At 38.3% G+C, this 21121-nt stretch overlaps 1 protein-coding gene across 4 annotated transcripts in view; it reads right to left on the bottom strand.

Annotated features, from left to right (window-relative positions):
* Window positions 1-5510: 5510 nt before the first annotated feature.
* si:ch211-225b11.1 (uncharacterized protein LOC561694 homolog) overlaps window positions 5511-21121 on the bottom strand; it is a 39396-nt gene continuing 23785 nt past the window's right edge. For all 4 annotated transcript variants that reach the window (XM_028824449.2, XM_028824451.2, XM_051921373.1 and 1 more), the window contains 6 exons: window positions 20479-20591; window positions 20233-20373; window positions 19170-19269; window positions 18077-18177; window positions 16011-16181; window positions 5511-8099 (listed from right to left, as the gene is read on the bottom strand). In XM_028824449.2, the coding sequence (XP_028680282.1) occupies window positions 7965-8099; window positions 16011-16181; window positions 18077-18177; window positions 19170-19269; window positions 20233-20373; window positions 20479-20591 (761 nt within the window). In that variant the 3' untranslated portion in view covers window positions 5511-7964. The remainder of the gene's footprint in view (window positions 8100-16010; window positions 16182-18076; window positions 18178-19169; window positions 19270-20232; window positions 20374-20478; window positions 20592-21121) is intronic.

The following is a 21121-nucleotide window of genomic DNA, read 5'->3' as shown; positions in this document are numbered from 1 at the left end:
GACCACACTGTTTGCCAACATGCATATACTATTTTCTGTGCTGGCAAGAGGCCTCTCTAGTAACTTAGAAGGAAAGCGCATGTGATTTATGTTGTTGTGTAAAATTTTCTGAACTTCCATTTTACAATGCTTTGACCATCAAAAAAGATGAGCATTAATATGGTAAGTAAGTAATGGTAAACATTAAGAGTGACACTTAACAGATTCATTTGACCAAATTTAAATCTTATACTAAAATGGATGAGCCTAATCACCAGTAGTTGGAGATATTACGGATTTTCCATGTACACCCAAATAGCATATAAATTGAATCATTTACCGATGCTATCAATATCACATTTTTGAATAAAGGGTTTAAGCACAACCTGGCAGTAACCAATGTAAAACAGGAAACTGCCCTGAAAAGGGTTTGTCTTATCCAGAAATAGAAAGGTAACGTTATTTTGTTGATATCTGCAGACAAGGGAGTTTGAGAGGGACGTTACGAACTGGATACACCACTCTGTCCTTTATTTCTGCTGACCACTCACCAGTGAAGTTGTTCTGGAGTCGAGTGGTTGCAGTTAAAGTCCTTTCCACACAACATGTTCATTTTTTTCCCTCCTCCTCTTCGTTGACATAGTTGTGCTTGTCGAGGCCAGATAAACGTCACGTCCTCATTAAGCAGAGTCACCGCATCCCCAGGAGATTCCGCTTGGAGCCATAACGATCGACCTCTTCTCATTTTCACTCAGATCTGTCGCATAGTGTTAAGTCTTTTCCAGTTGATACACAAGTGCACTCGTAGCAGCCCCTTAATCTCTGTGATCACTTCAAGATCATAGAAGACGTACAGCAACACTTGCACTGTCCGGTTAGTCCAGTCAAGCGGCAACCCATTAGAGAAGATGCGTTCAGTCTGCACAACCATGCCACCATCGCCCTTGTTTTACGACTTTAACTGTAAAGGCAAAATCTATATTGATTTCGGTGCCATGCCAGCTGTAAGTTACCGGTCATGACACTTTTTGTCATACTGGAATGAGAAAATGTATTGATCATAATGCAACTTTGCTCCAGGGGCTGAAATCCAATTAGAAGGAAAAAAAAATCCATACACAACTACAGCAGAATAACACGAATATATTTAAAAAAAAACTTTCATGGCATTTTTTTCACAGTGGTTTCTCAAAATGATAACTTAGCAGATAACTTAATATTCTCAAACTCTAAAAATAATTCCTCTTCTAATTCCAAAAATTTGTATTGAAACTTTGCGGAATTGTCGTGACAGTACGCCATCTGCTGGTGGCATATCAATTTAGTTAGCAATCCACTGAGCAAATAAAGAGTAAGAAAATTGTTAAAATAAAAAAAAGCACTAGAGACCAGCAATTAGTGAAAAATGTCATCTTTTTTCACTTCACCTCCTCCTTACTGAATGTCTCATGTTTGGCTTCTCTATTTGAATGAGGATTGGGACTTTGGCAACTGCACAGGCCCTATATAGTTTGAGTTATCTGACATACCAGTTCATTTATGGTGTTAGCCATAAGATTTATGTATTTGGATATTTCAAGTACAATCAGATTTTTCTTGTGTTTGCTCTCTTGATAAAAATGCATTTTATAGGAACAGGCAATAATCAGAACTGATAAAACAATACAAACATGTCAGATGCTGTATGCAACACACAATTCTAATATTTTAAACAACATAAAGGATAATACACATCAAGAGGAAAAAGTAAGTTCCCTTGGCTTGTGTGCCTCCTTCAGCATGGTCTTGACAGCTGTGCGTCTAATCAAGAACACTGCCGGTCTGTAACTCAAGGAGCCAAAGCATCCACTTGCCTCTGCTGGTGTTTTACAAATGCTGGTCCTGGTGTGACTCTCCAGTGGTCCTCAGTAAGTACATCAATCCAGTGATGTTCATGATTAGATTGTTGCCTTAATCAAGCAGCAAAGATCTAAAGAGGACCTTCACATCTCATTGTAGACTCCTTTTTCCTTCTCTGATGATCTGTCACTCTAGTCAGACGGTGGACAGTGGCACAGTGTAACTGTAAAATTCTAATTCTAACAAGTAGGCCCAGTCTAGAAGGGATAGCAGCCATAACTCAGAATATAAGTCTTGTATGTCTTTTATGTACCACTGATGATAGCAAAGCATAGGAGAGAATACTAAGATGCTTGTAGCTGCGGTCACTAAACAATGTGCAGAAGACACTGAGATCTGGGCATCTCTAACTTAATTTTAGCATTCGAACTTCAGCTTCCTAACATGTATAATGGGTGTGTCCCAAAAGGTAATGCCTACTCACCACCAGCTGTTTGACATTTTGATGTGTTGTAGCCAAACCCTGTCCTGGCATTTGAATGTACAGAAAAGAATCCCTTTTGAATTAATGGACAGCTTATAAAGCTCACCAGCGAGTCACCTTCTTTTAATATACTCAGTCATCCATATAGCACATCATCATGCTAGGAAAAAAAATGAAATATAATGATAATTTCTTAGTGGTTCATATGAAGATCTCAAACCTGATTAATGCCACTCAGGATTTCAGGGTTCGGAGTCTTCCTTGACAGCATTGGGTGCAAGGCAGGAAACAGCTTGATCAGAGTGTCAGTCCATCTCGGGGCCCATTCAGACAGATAAAAAAGACAATTTGAAATTGCCACTTAACCTACATGGCACAGCTTTGTAGATGTGTGAGGAAAACTGGAGTGCCCATGGAAAGTAAAATAAATGGTGAATGTGCAAAGTCCACACATACGACAACCAGATACAGGATATAAACCCCTCAGTCTGTGAAGCAGCAGCACTAACCACTGTGCTTGACATAAACAGTGTGCAACAGCACATGTGTACACCTCCATTTTTTGTCTTTTTTTGGTAGTGCATCACACACAGGTTCAGGATGACACTGAGAGTTAGACATAAAATTTCATCCCACTAATCTGTGATTTCCAGACACAAGGTAGAAACAAACCCTGGACAGGACAACAGTCCAACACAGTATTAGGCCCATTTGTTATCTGGATATGCAATACATGGTTGTGGGTATTCTTATTATTATAAAACAAACCATTTTCAAACTCCAGTCCAGTTTAGATTGTGTGGGTTAGGACTTATCCTGACAGCTCTGAGTGGTAATCATGAAGCAACCCTAGACAGGACATCATTCTACAGTAGGGTGCCTTCATGAACTCATGTAGGGGGAGTTTAAAATTGTCATGGAAAAAATGGAGAACCTTTTATTGTTTGATATTAGCATTATTGGCCAGCAATATTATTAATACTATCTCAGATTATCTCTGTTCATCTTATACCCTGACAAGTATTTTTGGTGCCACCGTAGGTTGAGTCTTGGCACTTAGAAGTATCAGAGGTGTTTGCACAGGGTATGTATGTGCTCTGCCTAGAAGCGTTGTCTTCTTCAGGAGGCTTTGTGTTATCTGATCCAGCCCCAGCATCCTGTTGATGTCTCTGAGAACTGTGCCCAGGGCTCTGATTATTATTGGTACCACTGTGGCTGCTTCCTCCAATAACCACTCCCCATTTTTCAATTTGGCAATCTGTTTCTGTTTCTTTGGAAATTCTGTTTCTTTCTTTTCAATCCCCTCCAAATGTTTATGTCTGGCTCATGCAGTATCAGAAAAATCTGATCTCATCCTTCTGCAGCAGTTCTACCACTTTGTGTTCCTACCACTTATCAGCAGTTGGGAAATTCTGTTTCTTACCAACATTCCATTTTAGCATTTTTGCCATTTTTTTGTGTTTCTCCTTTTTGTTGGTATGTGAAGTCTTGCTAGACATGAGTATGGGAAAGGCACTATATAAATAAAATTTATTATTTTATTATTATTTTATACTACAGGTGGATTAAGTTGTCTGTGGCCTCCTTCATATGCTTGTAGAGCTGGAGCTTACTGTCCTCTCCAGAATTTTTAATTCTTGTCTTGATGGCTTTGGTGCACTGTTATTATTATTATTATTATTGGTTAGTAATGTGATGTAGCAGCTAAAGCAGAAGTAGTACAAGTTGTAGTATAACTAATCTTAGGTTTACAGCATACAGGGAAATTCTTACTTGTATGCCTGACCAACAAGCAGCATGTTGCTACTCTATGGAGCTATGATAAACAGGAACCGATTCAAATGCAGGACTTTATTTTATTTAATAGAAAGTGTTTTGCTGTAAACCCCAAGTTTGCAAGTTCATCTCTGAGCGCTGAACAAGTCACTTAACCTGCCAGGATGCACTTTATTAAAATGTATACGTTTTGTACTACATATTTGTGTAAAGTACCTTAGGTTGTTGCTGTTCACTTTGGAAAGGCACTACACTTGTTTGTTCATTTCTTTTTCTTTCTTTCTTTCTTTCTTTCTTTCTTTCTTTCTTTCTTTCTTTCTTTCTTTCTTTCTTTCTTTCTTTCTTTCTTTCTTTCTTGACTCACTGTGTTTAGTGTACTGTGCATTTGGCGTTTGTTCAGTGCAGAGCATTTGCAGAGGCAATATTCCAAAGCTAATATAATCATTGTTTGTAGTATTACTGCCAACCATATCAGGCAGAGTATAAATGTTAAGCTTTTGTTAAGTTTCTTCTTCATTAATGTCAGCTATTATAAGGCCTGTCAGTTTTGTGGTTAATGTCTAATTAGGTAAGCATGATGTTTTGCAGATCCTACTGTGTGCTTTATTTGACTAGCCTTTTCTCAGTTTATGGACGATTCTCGTCATCTTTAACCTGCCTCCATTATGAATGTTTAATACACTTCATACCATACTGTGGTTATTCTAAGTCAAGGCCTTCTCAATTGCTTGTGTTGCAGTGCCACCTGCTGCTTGATTTGATACAATGCCAATCCCAGCAGTGCAATCAGAAGCACCTTGAGAAACACTGGTAATAAGATTACTTTTGATTGTGAAATTCAAGATTTTTTGTAGTTTGATAAATCTGGTACTGCACTATAGGCCAAATTGAGCTAATCTTTTCAAAAGATAACCTGGTGTGTGTGACCTGTGGTGTCTAGCCATCCTGCCTATGGCAGGATCCTGTTGCTATCATTTTGGGAAGACGTTTAATGTTCAGCGCCTTGTAATTTACATCTTTATGGTGGAACAGTTAGCAGTAATAAGCTTCCTTCAGTTTTATCCTAACCACTCATTTTACATTTTAAACAATTTTATATATTTATGGTGCCTAATGGGTCTTGGCCCTTTCTTTGTTTCATCTACCATAATCATGTTTGTACTTTATTATTATTCATTGACTTATACAGTGGTTTTAGATATGTATAAACTAAACCTAATAATGTATAAAATAACCAAATAAAAATAATAAGGAAATTGAAATCAACAATTCCAAAAATACAAAAGGTCTCCTTTTTATTAGTCATGATAATAACAAGTCAAGGTCCCTATGCATTTCTGCTTAGAAGTATCACTGCATTGTAAGAAGTAAATAGGTGACAGAAATTGACTGGTTATCTCAAGGCTTTTGGTATCAATGACAAGAAGGATACTAAGGCACAAAATAGACAGAATGTGGAGATATTAATTGTTGTGATCACCATCCAGCCCTTCATTTGTTACTAAATCCACTTAATCCAGTGCAAAGTCAGGCAGGATTGTGTGCACGGTGGTAACCAGCTCTGAGCAGGATGTCAGTCCATTACAGGGCACACTCATGGTAACTTATGTGGGGATAATTAGAGTTACCAGTTAACCTAACAAGTACATTTATGGAACTTGGCAGGACAGTCAATTTACTCAGGGAAGGAAAAATCCTACACAGACACTGGAAGAACATGTAAAGTGCAGAAAACTACAGGTGGCCCCGGGTTTTAACCCAATGCTCTGATGCTGCTCCACTGCACTAACATGCACACAATACATTGCAAAGGCAGGCAGTGTGGTGTAGTGGTAAAGGCTTTGGACTTAAACCCTGAGGCTCAAGTTCAAATTCTGCTACTAACTACACCTGCCCCTGCTCAAATAGTAAAGGCAAAAGAAATGTAAACCAATTCAATCTCAAATGTTGTAAGTCACCATGGAAAAAGGTGTCAGTCATATAACATAAATAACATGAATACAAATGAAAATAAGAACGGTTTAAGAATTTTGTCCTACTAAATTTAAATATTTAAATAGTGTTAAACTGCTTTAAAACCACATGAAAATGTAAGTATGAAGCCAAGAGGAACATTATTACTATAGATGACTTTACTTTTACTATATAATAATATCCACTAGAGGGAAAAATGTAAAGAAAGGTAAATACATTTTTAAAACTCTTAACGTTTCCCTTTTTTCCCCTTCAGTCTGTCTTCTCTAGTCTTGCAACTCCTGAACATAAGCAGCTCCTCCCTATCTTGACTCTCTCATAGCCATGATTTTAGGATATGTAATGTAATGTACTTCGGTTAAGCATAAAGGATAAAAAACAAAGTTTGTCTTATCAGCCTGTAGATGCTTGCAAACCATAGTGGAGGTTTGATCTGAGGTTCTTGTTTTTCCAACATTTGCTATCTCTCCTTTGCACTCTTTCTGGAAGCAGCTACGGTCACGCACATCTTAAGTCAAGCAAGGCTGTACTTTTTTTTGAGATGCTGTAGGCCTCCTAGTGTCCTTTCCAGATTACTAACCACCTTCCCAGTGTATTGTGCTTTTAGAGATGTCTTGTCACGCTATGTCTTCCTTTAATATTGAAAAGTTGTCACTTTATATAAAGAATTGTAGTGTATTTATTTTTATCTGTTTTCCTCAACAGGACAAACAGGTTAGATATGGATGTTGTCATATGACTGGAATGGTGGTGATAAAGTGATGCTTTCCTAAAGATGGTAGAACTCATAGAAAACACATTTTCTCCCAAATCACTAATAACACTATTGGCTCTGTAGTCACCTGACAGTAAAGCTCTAATAATGGGCTGGTATGTGGTGCTATTTTTTATTTTTTTTTTATTTTCAGGATTTAGTGGTACAGTGGTCCTAGGTTCCAGTACCTTGTCCATGTAGATTTGCATATTCTCCATGTGTCATCCCCAAAGTAATGTGTGTTGTTTGTATATGAATGTGACTATTGGAGTGTGTCTGCCTTGCACCAGCACTGCCATGATAGACTCTTGACTCCTGTGATAATGAATTGGACTAAGCAGACATTCTATATATTCATGTTAAGAGATAATGAGTAATCACTCATTTAGCCCAGAGCTGGGAAATAAAATATTATATGCATGAGTAGCTGCAAAGGCAGTGCATCTGAGTCCTACGCGCAGCTACTGCTAATGGCATGCTGTTCTTTTTTGTTATTATAATTATTTTTGGTAAATTCTAAAATTAGTGCAGCTTACTGGCTAAGGTACTGGACTGTACAACATTTGTCTAGCCTAATTCTGTAAGTCACATTGGATAAAGACATCAGACAAACATAACTAAACAATATTAACAAAAAGCTGCCAGTTCAGACCCCACCTTTGACTCAATGCTGTCAACTTCTGTGCTCCGACTGTAGCAATACAAACACAACTGTTGTATCTTGGGATGGCGTTCACTGTAGTAAGGTTCCCATTGAAAGAGAGAGAGAGTGATTGGTCACTAGCCATCAGATTGGGTGGGTTCAATGAGACAGGCCTTGGAAGGCTGATGCAAATTTAATTCATTTTCCAGTCAGCTCTGCCATTTTACAGTGGACCGAGACAAGGCTTGGCATACTACTTGCTGAGGACTTTGGGGATGGAATGCTGTCACCTGTGGCACACAGAGTAGCACCTATAGTTGGCGAAGCAGTGTGGTCCAAGCCTGGAATTCAGCACACCCTGTTAGGTATGTCTGTTCCACCTCTTCACAACATCAGATCTACCCACTCCTTCACATGATAACCCTTTTCAAAATAAAATTAACACAAAAAAATGTCCATTTCAGGAAAAAAAGAAAAAGAATGGTAGAGTGGGGCACTCTGTCCAGAGGGGTCACTCACAATGGGCTTTCCTGCAGTGTAAGAGGGGTATTCTCAGGTGGCTTTGTCAAAGCTGTCAACTGACTGGAGGATGTGGGCATCTTCAGGGGAACGAAGAACTCATCACAAGGCAACAATGACAGCTTCAGCCGCTGAAAGGGCAAAAATGAAGACACAGTTTAGTCAAAGAGCATCAGGAATCATGGAGGGTTGACGTGAGATAGACCGAGGAATGTTGCTTTATAAAATAACATTTTCCCGTCTCTTCATCCCATTAATTAACCCTGGTTGCATGCAGCATGTATTGAGAGAAGCTGCTATTTTATATTTGGCCACATGAGGGCATTGGTGTAATCGAAACTAGAAAGTCATAGTAATAGAGGTAGTGGTAGTGCTTGGTATTTTGACATGTACACAGTACAGTGTACCCCTGACCAAAATTCAAGACAATAGTTACTTTCTAGCTCAGTGTTAAACACGAATGTATTCAAAACTAACACTTCAATACATTTACTAGAAAACATAAAACTGCATATCTGATGTGTTTCTTATCCCATCTAGCAGAACAGAAGGATGAATGCTTTGGAGAGTGTCTTTCCATTCCTAGTTTGTGATTGTGTAAGATCTTCTCCTCAGTCTTACTTAAGGGTTTCTAACGAGGAGTTGTTTTGTAGATGATTTTGTATTTGGTATTCTGAGAAAGTTAGAGTTAGATCAGTTAGAGATCAGTCTTTCCTTTCATTAGTTGCATTGCTTCATAGTAATCTTGATGCTGGAGACTTGGTGACATGTGGCATGTTAAGTCACACATGCAAGTATGAACTTCACTGTGCTCTGCATATGTGACAGTAGTGACTCTATAAACCTGCACAACAGTGGTTCTAAAGGGGGGGGGGGGGGGCGGCAGTAAACTTCCAGGTAAGTCAGAAAAATAACTACCGCTAAATTACTAAAAATAAAGGTACAGCATTGTACCTGACTGCTGCCATCGCCCTACACAAAGTTTTTTTTTTATTTTTCGGCTGACTTGATTGTTGTATGTGGATAGAAAAAGTATTTGCATTTACATTCATGTTAAATGTGACAATTGCAGATGGGAATGCTTCAGAACTGAATCCAGTGGATAACAAAGTAGCTCATGTGATCAAGTAAGGAAAAAATGTCAGCAGCGATTAAGTTCAGCATTTTAAAAATTAACTTTAATTTTTTATTTTTAGAAATGCATAATCATTTTGTGCTTAATTTAAAAAGTAATAAGTCAAATGAGTAGTGAGCAGCTTCTCTTGTTATCGAATATATCTATAACTAGCAAAATACCCGCACTTCGCAGCGGCGAAGTACTGCCTTAAAATTTTTATTAAGAAGAAAAGTAAACCTTTTTAAACTGAGGGAAAATATACCAATAATTATTTGATCTGTTTGTATACCACGTTGTCAGTTCGGCCCTCCGGTTGTAATATGACCAAGCTGTGCGCTGAGCTTACTCTTGAGCATGCAACGTATAGTTGGCCATGTGAAAAGCAATCTTGCCTCAAATCAATTCCAACCTTTTGTAGGGTCTGTCCCTGAGACTTACTAATTGTCACTGCGAAGCAGAGCCTTACTGGAAATTGGAGGCATTTGAATTGAAATGAGAGTTCAGAGGGTATAACGGTGATGCGAGGAATAAAAACTCTCTCCCCTGAGCCACTGCCAGTAAAAATAGTTGCCTCAATTAGGTTCTTTTGCAGAAATGTTACCTGAAGTCTCGTGACGTTACAAAGTTTCGGTGGCTGTAAGTTTCTCAGTAACATTATTGGTGCCCCAACCTTCAAAATTAGATTATGCTTAGGAGTGCCTGGAGGATTCAGAGTGTGGAGAAACTCTACCGGATAATGTACCGCATCTTCCACTTCTACAACTGAATCCACAGACTGATATGTTTTCGGTTGTGAAGGTAGTTCTTGAAGTAAAATGTGGTTTATAGTCGTAGTCATGTCATTTCTTGGTGTCAGGATAGCTCTCTCCCTCAACCATGACACGTCGTTTTCATGGAGATTTCGTAGATTGGGGTAAACATTTTGAAGAAGGCTTTGTAAGAGGCATTGGCAGTTGTCCAAAGGTGTAAAATATTTGGCCATTTCGGTACACTTGAAAGCGACAACCGAACAATTCAGCAGCAGCCATCAACTCACATGCAGAACCATAGGTGAAGGGCTTAAGCATTTCACTCTTCTAATGCTCCTGTGTAGTATAATTATCTCCTGGACCGTCATCAGTCCACACCTTGAACCTGTCCCAGTCATTCAATACATAAGACACAATGTTCCTCCGGATATCAAGAGTGAGCCTGATATGGCCGTGCAATATGTAACACAGAGAATGGAAAAGGCAGTCGCCATCTCCGGGCATGGAGACCACTCGGTAAGTGACAGTTCTTTGATCGATGGTGATCACCTCGATAGACATGTTAATGGGGGTACGGTTGGAACGATAAAGGAAATGGGTACCTGAACAATGTAAACTAAGTCTAAAATACCTACACAATAACTATAATCGTAACAAATGAACAATAAAACAGCGGAGAAGCCATGGATTAAATAAAAAGGCTGCAGTTATCAGCAGGGAGATGTGAATACCGTGGCGAAGCAAGGAAGGGAATGAAGAGACCGGAGCGACGGACGGCCTTATATAGGCAGGCAGCCAACTACGTGGGAGGCGTGGGGATGGGGGACCCAACTCCACCTCACACGGCGACTGAGCTGCAGGCTATGGACGTATATATGTACATAAGTAGGATTCAGTTAGCGTTGGGAACCCGCGTACCAAATTTCTTGAAGATGGGCCCATAAGTAACAAAGACCGTTGGAAAATTCAATATGGCAGCAGACAGTGGCATCATACCACTGAAATAATTACATACATCGGTTTCGGTTAGCGCAGGGAAGCCGCCTACCAAATTTCGTGAAGATGGGGCCATAAATAAGAAAGTTTAACATGGCGGACGTTGTCGACCGTTATGACCGGTATGCCTAGAATTTAGAAATGAAACATGCTTAACTTTTGTAAGTAAGCTATAAGGAATGAGCCTACCAAATTTCAGCCTTCTACCTACACGGGAAGTTGGAGAATTAGTGATGAGTGAGTCAGTGAGGGCTTTGCCTTTTATTAGTATAGACTAGCAAAATACCCGCGCTTCGCAGAGGAGAAGTAGTGTGTTAAAGAGGTTATGAAAAAGTAAAGGAAACATTTTAAAAATAACGTAACATGATTGTCAATGTAATTGTGTTGTCATTGTTATAAGTGTTGCTGTCATATATATATACATATACACATACACATATATTATATATGACAGCAACACTCATAACAATGACAACACAATTACATTGACAATCATGTTACGTTATTTTTAAAATGTTTCCTTAACTTTTTCATAACCTCTTTAACACACTACTTCTCCGCTGCGAAGCGCGGGTATTTTGCTATATATATATATATCTGTATGTGTATATATATATGTGTGTGTATATATATATATATATATATCTGTATGTGTATATATATATATATGTGTGTGTGTGTATATATATATATATATATATATATATCTGTATGTGTATATATATATATATGTGTGTGTATATATATATATATATATATATATATCTGTATGTGTATATATATATATATCTGTATGTGTATATATATACAGTATATCTGTATGTGTATATATATATATGTCTGTATATATATATATATATATATATATTTATATATATATATATCTGTATGTGTTTATATATATATATATGTGTGTGTATATATATATATATATATCTGTATGTGTATATACTGTATATATGTGTGTATATATATATATATGTTGATGTGTATATATATATATATATATGTATATATATGTGGATGTGTATATGTATATATATATGTAGAAATGTATATATATATGTATATGTATATATATGTTTATATGTGTGTGTGTGTATATTATATATATAAAAGACAGCAACACTCATAACAATGACAACACAATAACATTGACAATCATGTTACGTTATTTTTAAAATGTTTCCTTTTCTTTTTCATAACCTCTTTAACACACTACTTCTCCGCTGCGAAGCGCAGGTATTTTGCTAGTATGTATGTATATATATATATATATATATATATATATATATATATATACACATATATATGTATACACACACATATATATATATATATATAAATATATATATATATATATATATACACATACATATACACACATACATGCAGTTTTAATAACATAGAAATCAATATAAACAACATTAACATCATTATCATATGAGAATATGAAGTAATATATAAGAAGCACATTTCATATAAATATAAATTATTAAACAGTAAAATCTTCTTCTGTAATTTGCTACCGTGGCTATTCGTTTGTCTGTCCAGGATTTTAAATCACCTGTAGCTCGCAAACCGTTTCACCTATTGACTTGAAATCTGGTACACATATAGAACGTCACGTCTACTATCCGCTTTATGGGTGATGATTGTATTACTCTTTTTATCCATCCATCCATCCATTTTCCAACCCGCTGAATCCGAACACAGGGTCACGGGGGTCTGCTGGAGCCAATCCCAGCCAACACAGGGCATAAGGCAGGAAACAATCCTGGGTTTTTATCTTTATTTTATTTTATTGTAGAATCAACTCCTATCTGCGCACACCAGGGCGCCCGTGGGCGGATGCGTATGGTGTATTCACTCCATGTTATCGTTCATTGCGCTGTCACTGGTATTTTGATAAAAGAATTTGAACAACATATAAGAAGCGTATAAATTATTGAACAGTAAAACATTAACATTTAAGAAGTAAAGTTACATTAGGTACTACTGCAGTGCCTTCGGGTATACCTCATTTTTTGTTTGCCCATTACATGCTTAAATGTATACATTTTTTGGTGTACCTACCCGAGAACACGCGACATATAACCGAGCGTGGGAGAAGCATGGATTTTAAACACGCGTTGAGTTCATCTGCTGGTCTCCCTCGTGGAATAACTGGTAATGTTTGACTAAAATCTACAGCGAGTAAAACGACATTACCTCCTATTTTTTTTTTACGATCTCTGAGATCTTGCTTTTTTCAGTTCAAGGCTTCATAAGCTCTTTTATGTTCTATGGTGTACTTATCCCAAACCATCATCTTTGAATGTTGCAAGACTTTCGCCTTGTATGTAGATCGGGGTAATTACATTCATTGCATTCCTAGTCTGAATCACAATCTGATTGTATGGGTGGTTACCTGGCACTGTAGGGTTGCCACCCGTCCTTTAAAATACAGAATCGTCCCGCATTTGAGAATGAAATTGCGCGTCCCGTTTTGAATCAATACGGGACGGGATTTGTCCCGTAATTTTTTTATCATTTTTTTTAAAGCAGCGTCTCATGCAAATCATCCCACACGCATTTTATGAAGATGCCTCCTTTCCTACTTTTGATTGGGTAATACTTGATGTCATCGTTAGTTTGATTGGTCTTTTTAACTGTCCAGTGAGGAGGGCGGGTCTTTTAAGTAGAGTCTGCAAACTGTTGGCACTGAGATGTGGCACCCGCTGCAGTATGCGTCCCATATTTTTTTGTATTAAAAGTGGTAACCCTACCTGGCAGGTAACACTTATGTTTGGTCATGAAGTCGTCTAAAATCCGCCACGTGCCCTCTTTTACTTGCGAGAAGCAGATATATATAGCCAAATTCTCGCGCTTCGTTGCGGCGAAGTACTGCTTTTAATTTTTTAAGATGAAAAGAAAACCTTTTTAAACGGATCGAAAATATACCAATAACAATTTGTTAAGGATCTGTTTTTTTGTGAACCTCGCTTTTCACAGCTGTCGCGCTACGGCGTGTGTTTCGTTTATTTGACAGTATGTAGATCGTGGTAATTACATTCATGGCATTCGTTTTCTGAATCACAATCTGACTGTATGGGTGGTTACCTGCCAGGTTACGCTTGTGGTTGGTCAGGAAGTCGCCTTACATCCGCCACGTACCCTCTTTCTGTTCCCAGAAGCTGATCATAGAATGGTTTTAATAGTTTACTTTCAAATAATGCAAAGAGTATGCGACACGTGTTTCTCCCTAATTCTGGGCTCATTAGGCATACACACTCACTGCATCCCCTCTCGGGAATCGAATCTCTATCGTCAGCGCCAGAGTTGAAGCCCCTAACGTTGCGGTCAGCAAGTCGGCTAACATCCGCCATGTGCCGTCTTTCAGTTGCGAGAAGCAGATCATAGAATGGTTGAAACTGTTGCCCCTAACGTTGCGCCACGGCGTGTGGTTCGTTTATACCTCGTGTCTTCTCATTAAACTTTTATCTCGCGAATATGTTATTGCAATCCACAGCGGGAGCGTTTCTATAAACTTCATTTAAACTTACGTTTTACACCGTGCTTTGTTTCCCTTATGAACATGCTTGTATGCTTCACTCGCTCCCTTCTCAATTGTTTAATGAATTTTTTGCTCTTCGCTGTTTGCGGCTCTTCCTTCATTTCTCCCTACTACGTTCTTTTATCTCGCGAATATGTTATTGCAATCCTTAACGGGAGCGTTTCAATAAACTTAATTTAAACTTACGTTTTACACGGTGCTTTGTTTCCCTTATGAAGATGCTTGTATGCTTCACTCGCTCCCTTCTCAATTGTTTAATGAATTTTTTGTTCTTCGCTGTTTGCGGCTCTTACTTCATTTCTCCCTACTGCATTCACAGTCTTTTCACGTGATTACGTGGGAGGCGTGATGACATGACACTCAACTCCGCCTCCCACGGCCATCAAGCTGCCGTCCATTACAGTATATTGTCAAAAAAGAGGTTCCAGTTATGACCATTACGCGTTGAATTTCGAAATGAAACCTGCCTAACTTTTGTAAGTAAGCTATAAGGAATCAGCCTGCCAGATTTTAGCCTTCCACCTACACGGGAAGTTGGACAATTAGTGATGAGTGAGTGAGTGAGTCAGTCAGTCAGTCAGTCAGTCAGTCAGTGAGTCAGTGAGGGCTTTGCCTTTTATTAATTAGTATAGATAACAAATTTTGTATTTTAGTAATTACTGGTTTTTATTTATCTCTAAAAATGCCTACTCCTTTTATGTTATGATTAAGAAATTTAGGCGAAAATAACTTGCATTTGATAAAAACAAAGAGGCCGTTTTTGAAATGGCCCATCAGTTTTGTATTAGAAAATTTCAGGCATTGTGAGAACACGAGCAGGAAATATGCTTTTGTGAATAAGCGCAAGTTCAAAGTCAAGTGCCTTTGTCAAGACTGCAGCAAAAGTACAACAGCGTACAGTAAATATCCTTTATAAGGTGCCCTCTCATATTCTTGTAGTTCACTGGAAGACCTTGGAGTTCTTAACCAGTACAATGACTGATCAAAGTAATTGTGAAATTGTTAGAATTATCCTAAAGCTAAGATAGTATTGTTAATGCAACAGCATCTTAAATAGTGGGACTGTGATAACGTCATGTTTTGTGATACAAGCAATCAGGTGACCAGCAGTGGGCATTGTCATTATATTAAAATGCCTGTGGACAATTAAAGTGGGTGTAAAATCCAGAATCTGTGATCAGTACCAGTTTCAAAATGTCAGGTTTACTTCATCATAGTAGAAAGAAAAATAAATAGCTGCTTAAATAAAGCAGTAAATTAATACAGATGTGAATGAAAATGAATCTACAGGTTGAGAAATTTAGGCATTCAGTATCAGTATATCCAGCTTTCCCAGTCCCTATCTCCAATTGTGTCCACCTACATTTTTGTCTATGTCTCTTTTGTCACACTATGTCCAAACATAGATTTGATTAATGATAAACTAAGGCTTATTTTGTTGGCTATAAAGTGCAATTTCTGAAATTACACATTGCTAGCATTGCTCAAAATCTTTGAAATGGCTCCTGTACAGATTCTCCAAACCCTTAGGCACAATCTAAACAGGGGTTTCAGAAACTCTTGATGGGGTCATTTAGGGCTGGCTGTGAAAGAAAGAATCCACTACTTTTGAATGATGGCTCACCTGCAGCAGAGATCCTGGTAGAGTGTAGAGGGTGTGCACTGCTCCAAGAGGGATCCAGATAATGGAGCTCAGGGACATAAACCAGCCCAGCACTTCAGCCCAGCCTGGGTAGGTGTAGTCCTTTCCATAGCGTGCTGGACTGTACTGTATTACACTGGAGATCAGGATTGTCTGAAAAGGAGAGCAAACAACTTGGAGCAAGATTAAATAAGTCAAAGTGCTTAAAAACGTAGGGATGAAGGGATAAAATGAAGAGGGTATGCCCTGCTAATATGTGCCGTCATGTTAAGGGCTGGTCATCAAGTGTTCACCATGAGGTGTGATAATGTGGGGCAGGGAATAGCTGGCGAAATTGTACAGCATAGAAGGGGAACAGGCTGCTTGTAATGACTCAAGGAAAAAAGTGAAAAGAAGGTGACCTATTACACTGCCATGAAGAATGTGTTTTAGCATGATGGCAGTGTCATGAAGGAGAAAGTATCTTGATTTCAAAAACGCTGTGAATAATCTCACTACAGTGGGCTCATACAAATTGTAATGGCTGAAAACAAAATATATAGGGAGACAAAACTGAGGCTCAAAGAAAAGAGAGAATATCTTCATGCTGAAGCTTTTTCTGCCAAAACGTTTCAACGGGGGAATGGGGGGTTTGCATGACTTACATGAAATGTAACATTCTAAAACCAACACAACAGACTTCAGGGTCATAGGGGCTTGAAGCCAATCCCAGCAGCAGGTTAGGGTAGAAGCCCGCTTTGAGCAAGGCATAGGGCCCATTTACAATTGTCAATTAATGTATCAAAATTTGTACAGACAGGGGGGAATTTGCAAATTCCACAATGGGAAATGAGGATCCATATCCTCAACTGTTCTAATTCACTGTCCCACCATGACACTCTAAAACCTAAATAGAATAGGAAGTTTGTCTGTGCTGGGATCCCATGTTACATTTACTTTCCCTAATCCATCCTTCACATGTACAAGGAAAAAAAACTTTTTCATATTTACATATTTTAGTCATCGATCAACAAGATTTGAGCACTTGTGGTACGTTGTGTGTGTTTACTGTATGTCTTAGTGCTAGAAAATGAGCTTGCAGACGTGATGATTTAAAATTAATCCCTTAGTCTGTATGAAATGTGAAGCTGTATTATAAAATAATTTTTCTCTGTAAAGATAACAACATATACCATAGGTCTATAGAGAAAGTACTGTGATAAGGTCAACATTTATAAGTTTTAGACATCCCCAAATATGATTTGACCACTTCTGAAGAGATATGTTCCTGTGAGTCAAGATGAGAGCCCATGAGCATGATACCTAAAAAAAACCAAATCACTGTATGAAACTAGGAGCAGTTATTAGTGCTAGAAGTCTATTGATTTTGAATAAAATTGTTTCAGTGATTTTTGCCCAATAATGATAATAACATATACCTATATGCATAAGGAAAATATTCATATAGGTTCAAAAAGTTACAGGTACTTGTTACAGCATTAGCTGTTAGAATTTTGGTGTGAATATTGTGATTCGTTATTTTGACTCAAATTACTTTTTGGCTAAAACCCTTTGTTTGTCTAAAAGAGATTGCATGTAAACAATAAAGAAGCTCAAAAAATCAAAGTCCTAAAATTTAAAAAGCAAGAGGTCTTAATCATAGTACAGCAACCCTAGCAAAGAAATATTGTTAGCTACAGATTTGTTTTAGAAGACTTTTATGCAAAAATGTGGATATCGTACTAGGTTAATTGCCATCGTAAATAGAGCCGTAGTGCTGACATTACAAACCCACTACTGTTATGTGACTAACACTGGGTGTCATTGCTGATAACAATGTGGCCACAAGAACAGACTAACGCATTGCTAATTAAACAAAATGGCATTCTATAATAATAGTCATAATACTTATCTAAAAAATAACAAAGTTTCCAAAGACACAATCAGAATGGTTTGATTACTTGGATCTAGGTTTCCAAGCCCTAGATTTACAGAAGCTTTGGTCTAAAAAAATTAAAGCTATAATATAAGGGACAGACACTGTTTTTTTTTTAGTATGTAATACCTACCATGACCAGTAGTGGGGAAATCACGGCCCAGCAGACCTTGAAGAAAATGTTAGGTGGAGCTCCAAGCATCTCATTAACAATATGGGACAAGCGAGACACACCTTACAGAGGAAAATAAGTTTGAATAATATATAATTATATTAAAGGAGTGTTAGACACGTGTTGACCAGACTCACATGCAAAAGTGGGAGTGTGTGTGCAAACAACTCCCAGAACAGAATCCAGAAAAGCAAAGTCAAAACACAGAGCTAAATGCTTAAAATTCCAATAAATAAATACAAATTCCAATAAATAATGTTAAATGTGACATGCTGCCCAACTCAAAGTCGTGCAGTGTGACTCACTTCGAGGCCACCAGCCACGGGCTATTTATGAAATAAATAAACAACATCCTACCTCTTCAGAAAAGACCTTTGTTTTTGGCATATTGAGATTTTGAAAGTAGATTATGAAGAGACATTTTTGTTACATCTCTCTATTATAAAAAAAAACTTTGGGAGGGAGACTAGGGAGACGAGACGTGATCTTCTCAGAAGACAATTTGAAGTCCCGCAAGAGACACTTTAACTTGCTCCCAACTCTTAAAACAATGACAAGTGACAAGCAAAACACGCAGCTCGCCAGCAGCACAAAGCCAGCAGATGATCCGACCACTTCTCCTTGCGTGCGTTCAACCACCCTAACCCCCCTTCACAACACGAGCGGCAGTGACACGAAGTGGCAAAAGGACAGCTGCTGTTCAGGCTTTAAAATGATCGACAGGCAGTGTGACAGAAGCAGCAAAAAGACAGCAGATGATCCAATGGCATCTCCTTAGCGTGCGTTAAGTCACACCCCCTTCACAACGCGAGCAGCATTATACGTCCTGTGAGAAAGAGATGGAACCACGCCCATAGCCAGAAATAAAGGACAAGTATTGTTTTTACAAAAAGTTTAAAGTAAAAGTGAAAATAATGCATATGTAACAATTACCATGAAAATAACAATCTCTTTAAATTGTATATCTGGTAAACCAAACCCGGGGGTGAGCGAGCAAAGCGAGCAGGGGGCGGAGCCCCCTAGTGATAAAAAAGTAAAAGAAGAACCATCGTACCAAAAATCCAGCAGACTGCAGTGACTTCAAAGAAAGCTAGGAACATGAGGGAGACAACAGCAGTGTAGTGATCCAGGAGCTGGAAGACATATATTCCTCCCTGTGGGTGAGACACACAGGAAACCTCAAGATATTTCACTTTCAATAAAAAGCGAAAGAGAATTTCCAATACAAAAACAGAATAAAGGAAAAACTGTACTGGCAAATCACAAATAGGAAGTTTATCTTTATAGTTCATCATTCCATTTTCTGATTTTCCAGTGCAGGCTAATGAGGAGTAGGATTCTATCCTACAATGTATCCACAGAATCAAGGAAAGAACCAACCCTGGATGGGGTGCCAGTCTATCACAACACCCCCCGCCCCCCCAAAAAAAACCCCTACCCCCAGTTATTCAAACCAGGACAGCTCAGAATTTCAAGTAATTGGGCTATGGGAGGAATGTAGTGCAAACACTACAAAGACAGTGAGTGGAGCCAGAATCTAAACCCGAATCCATGTCACTGTGGTGTTGAAGCTCTAATGTGCTATACAATAATACATATACAGTACATTAAGTGTGCATTCTGCTGTATATACAGGATGTCACAATGTGTTACAAATAAAATGAAATCTGATGTCACATCCGTCTTATTGGTTCAACATAGTATTAAAATGCTGACATGCCACATGATGGCAGTAAAGAGGCACTGGGTGGCTTCTTCCTCACAGAAAGAGTGAAAAATGAGTCCGCCAATGGAATGAAAGGAACATTGTGTGTAGACCAAACTGTTACTTAATGAGCAATTCTTTGGCTGTTTTTGTTACCAGCTTAATCATTGTGGATTACCACTTTTAATTAGTATGGATCTGCCTTTTTTCAAGTTATGTATCAGTGTATAAATAATATGTCTACTGTCAAAAACCTTTATATCCTGGACTCAACACTGACTGTCAGTGGGATATATTGGAACATTTCTTAGGTGTTGCCCTTAGGTGTCCCACCTGAAAAAAACAACCCTCTTTGTTTCCACTAGAATGCACAGGTTTGCTGACAGATGCATGGATACTTTGTGAAGCTCACCTCTGCAACATTGGGTATCCCAAGAACAAAGGCCACAAAACACACCACCAAGACCAGCAACTCTTTCCTTCGGAGGACTTTCAGTAGACTCTTTCCAAAACTGTCCATAAGACTGGTCACCATCACTTCGACCATTGCAAACTAGAAAGACATGGAAGGGATGTAAAACTGCCAGTGTTCAAAACCATTTAGACAATGGGTCACATGGCATGGCATGGCATGAAGGAAAACAAAAGACCAGCTGACCTGGCTGTCTATTCCTAGACAAAGTAACATAAAGAAAAACAGGGCTGCCCACATGGATGCCAATGGCATGGTGGTAAAGGCTTCTGGGTAAACAACAAAGACAAGGCCAGGACCTGGTGTGAGAAAAACAAGAGAATGAAAGAATGTTAGACACAACCAAGTTGCTTCTTTCGTGTGGCACACAAGGTTTTGTAAACCTGCTGTCGCACCTCATGCTGCTTGGTCAAATTTACAGCTTTAAGAGTGCCTCTTTTGTACCCCTTGAGCATTTATTATCTCCCACAATGCTGGGATAAAGAAAGAAAAGCCAGCAATGTGATGCTTAAGATCAAATTTCAGGATTTGGATTATTTTCTTTTCTTTGTCACATTTAATGCTACTAATCTTTTAACAAAAAGGAAAAACAGCGTTAAAAAACTGCCAGGCTCTCATGGTGTTAGGTAAAAGTAAGCGTTCATTCAACTCATTTAACCCTGTTTTATCCTTGTTAGCACTGGCACTGTTGCTATATATTTGATGGTTCACATACTGCCCTCTATAGGCAGAAAGAGGGAAGAATATGTTTCACCACATAAGTTCAAGATAAATAAAACAGCAGCATAAACTATTTAATTATAACATGCATATTTACATATTCTCAGTG

Source organism: Erpetoichthys calabaricus, chromosome 18 (genome assembly GCF_900747795.2).
Source record: "Erpetoichthys calabaricus chromosome 18, fErpCal1.3, whole genome shotgun sequence".
Lineage (NCBI taxonomy): Eukaryota > Metazoa > Chordata > Cladistia > Polypteriformes > Polypteridae > Erpetoichthys > Erpetoichthys calabaricus.
The sequence above is the reverse complement of the archived record's forward strand: the minus strand, read 5'-3'. Positions and strand labels throughout refer to the sequence as shown.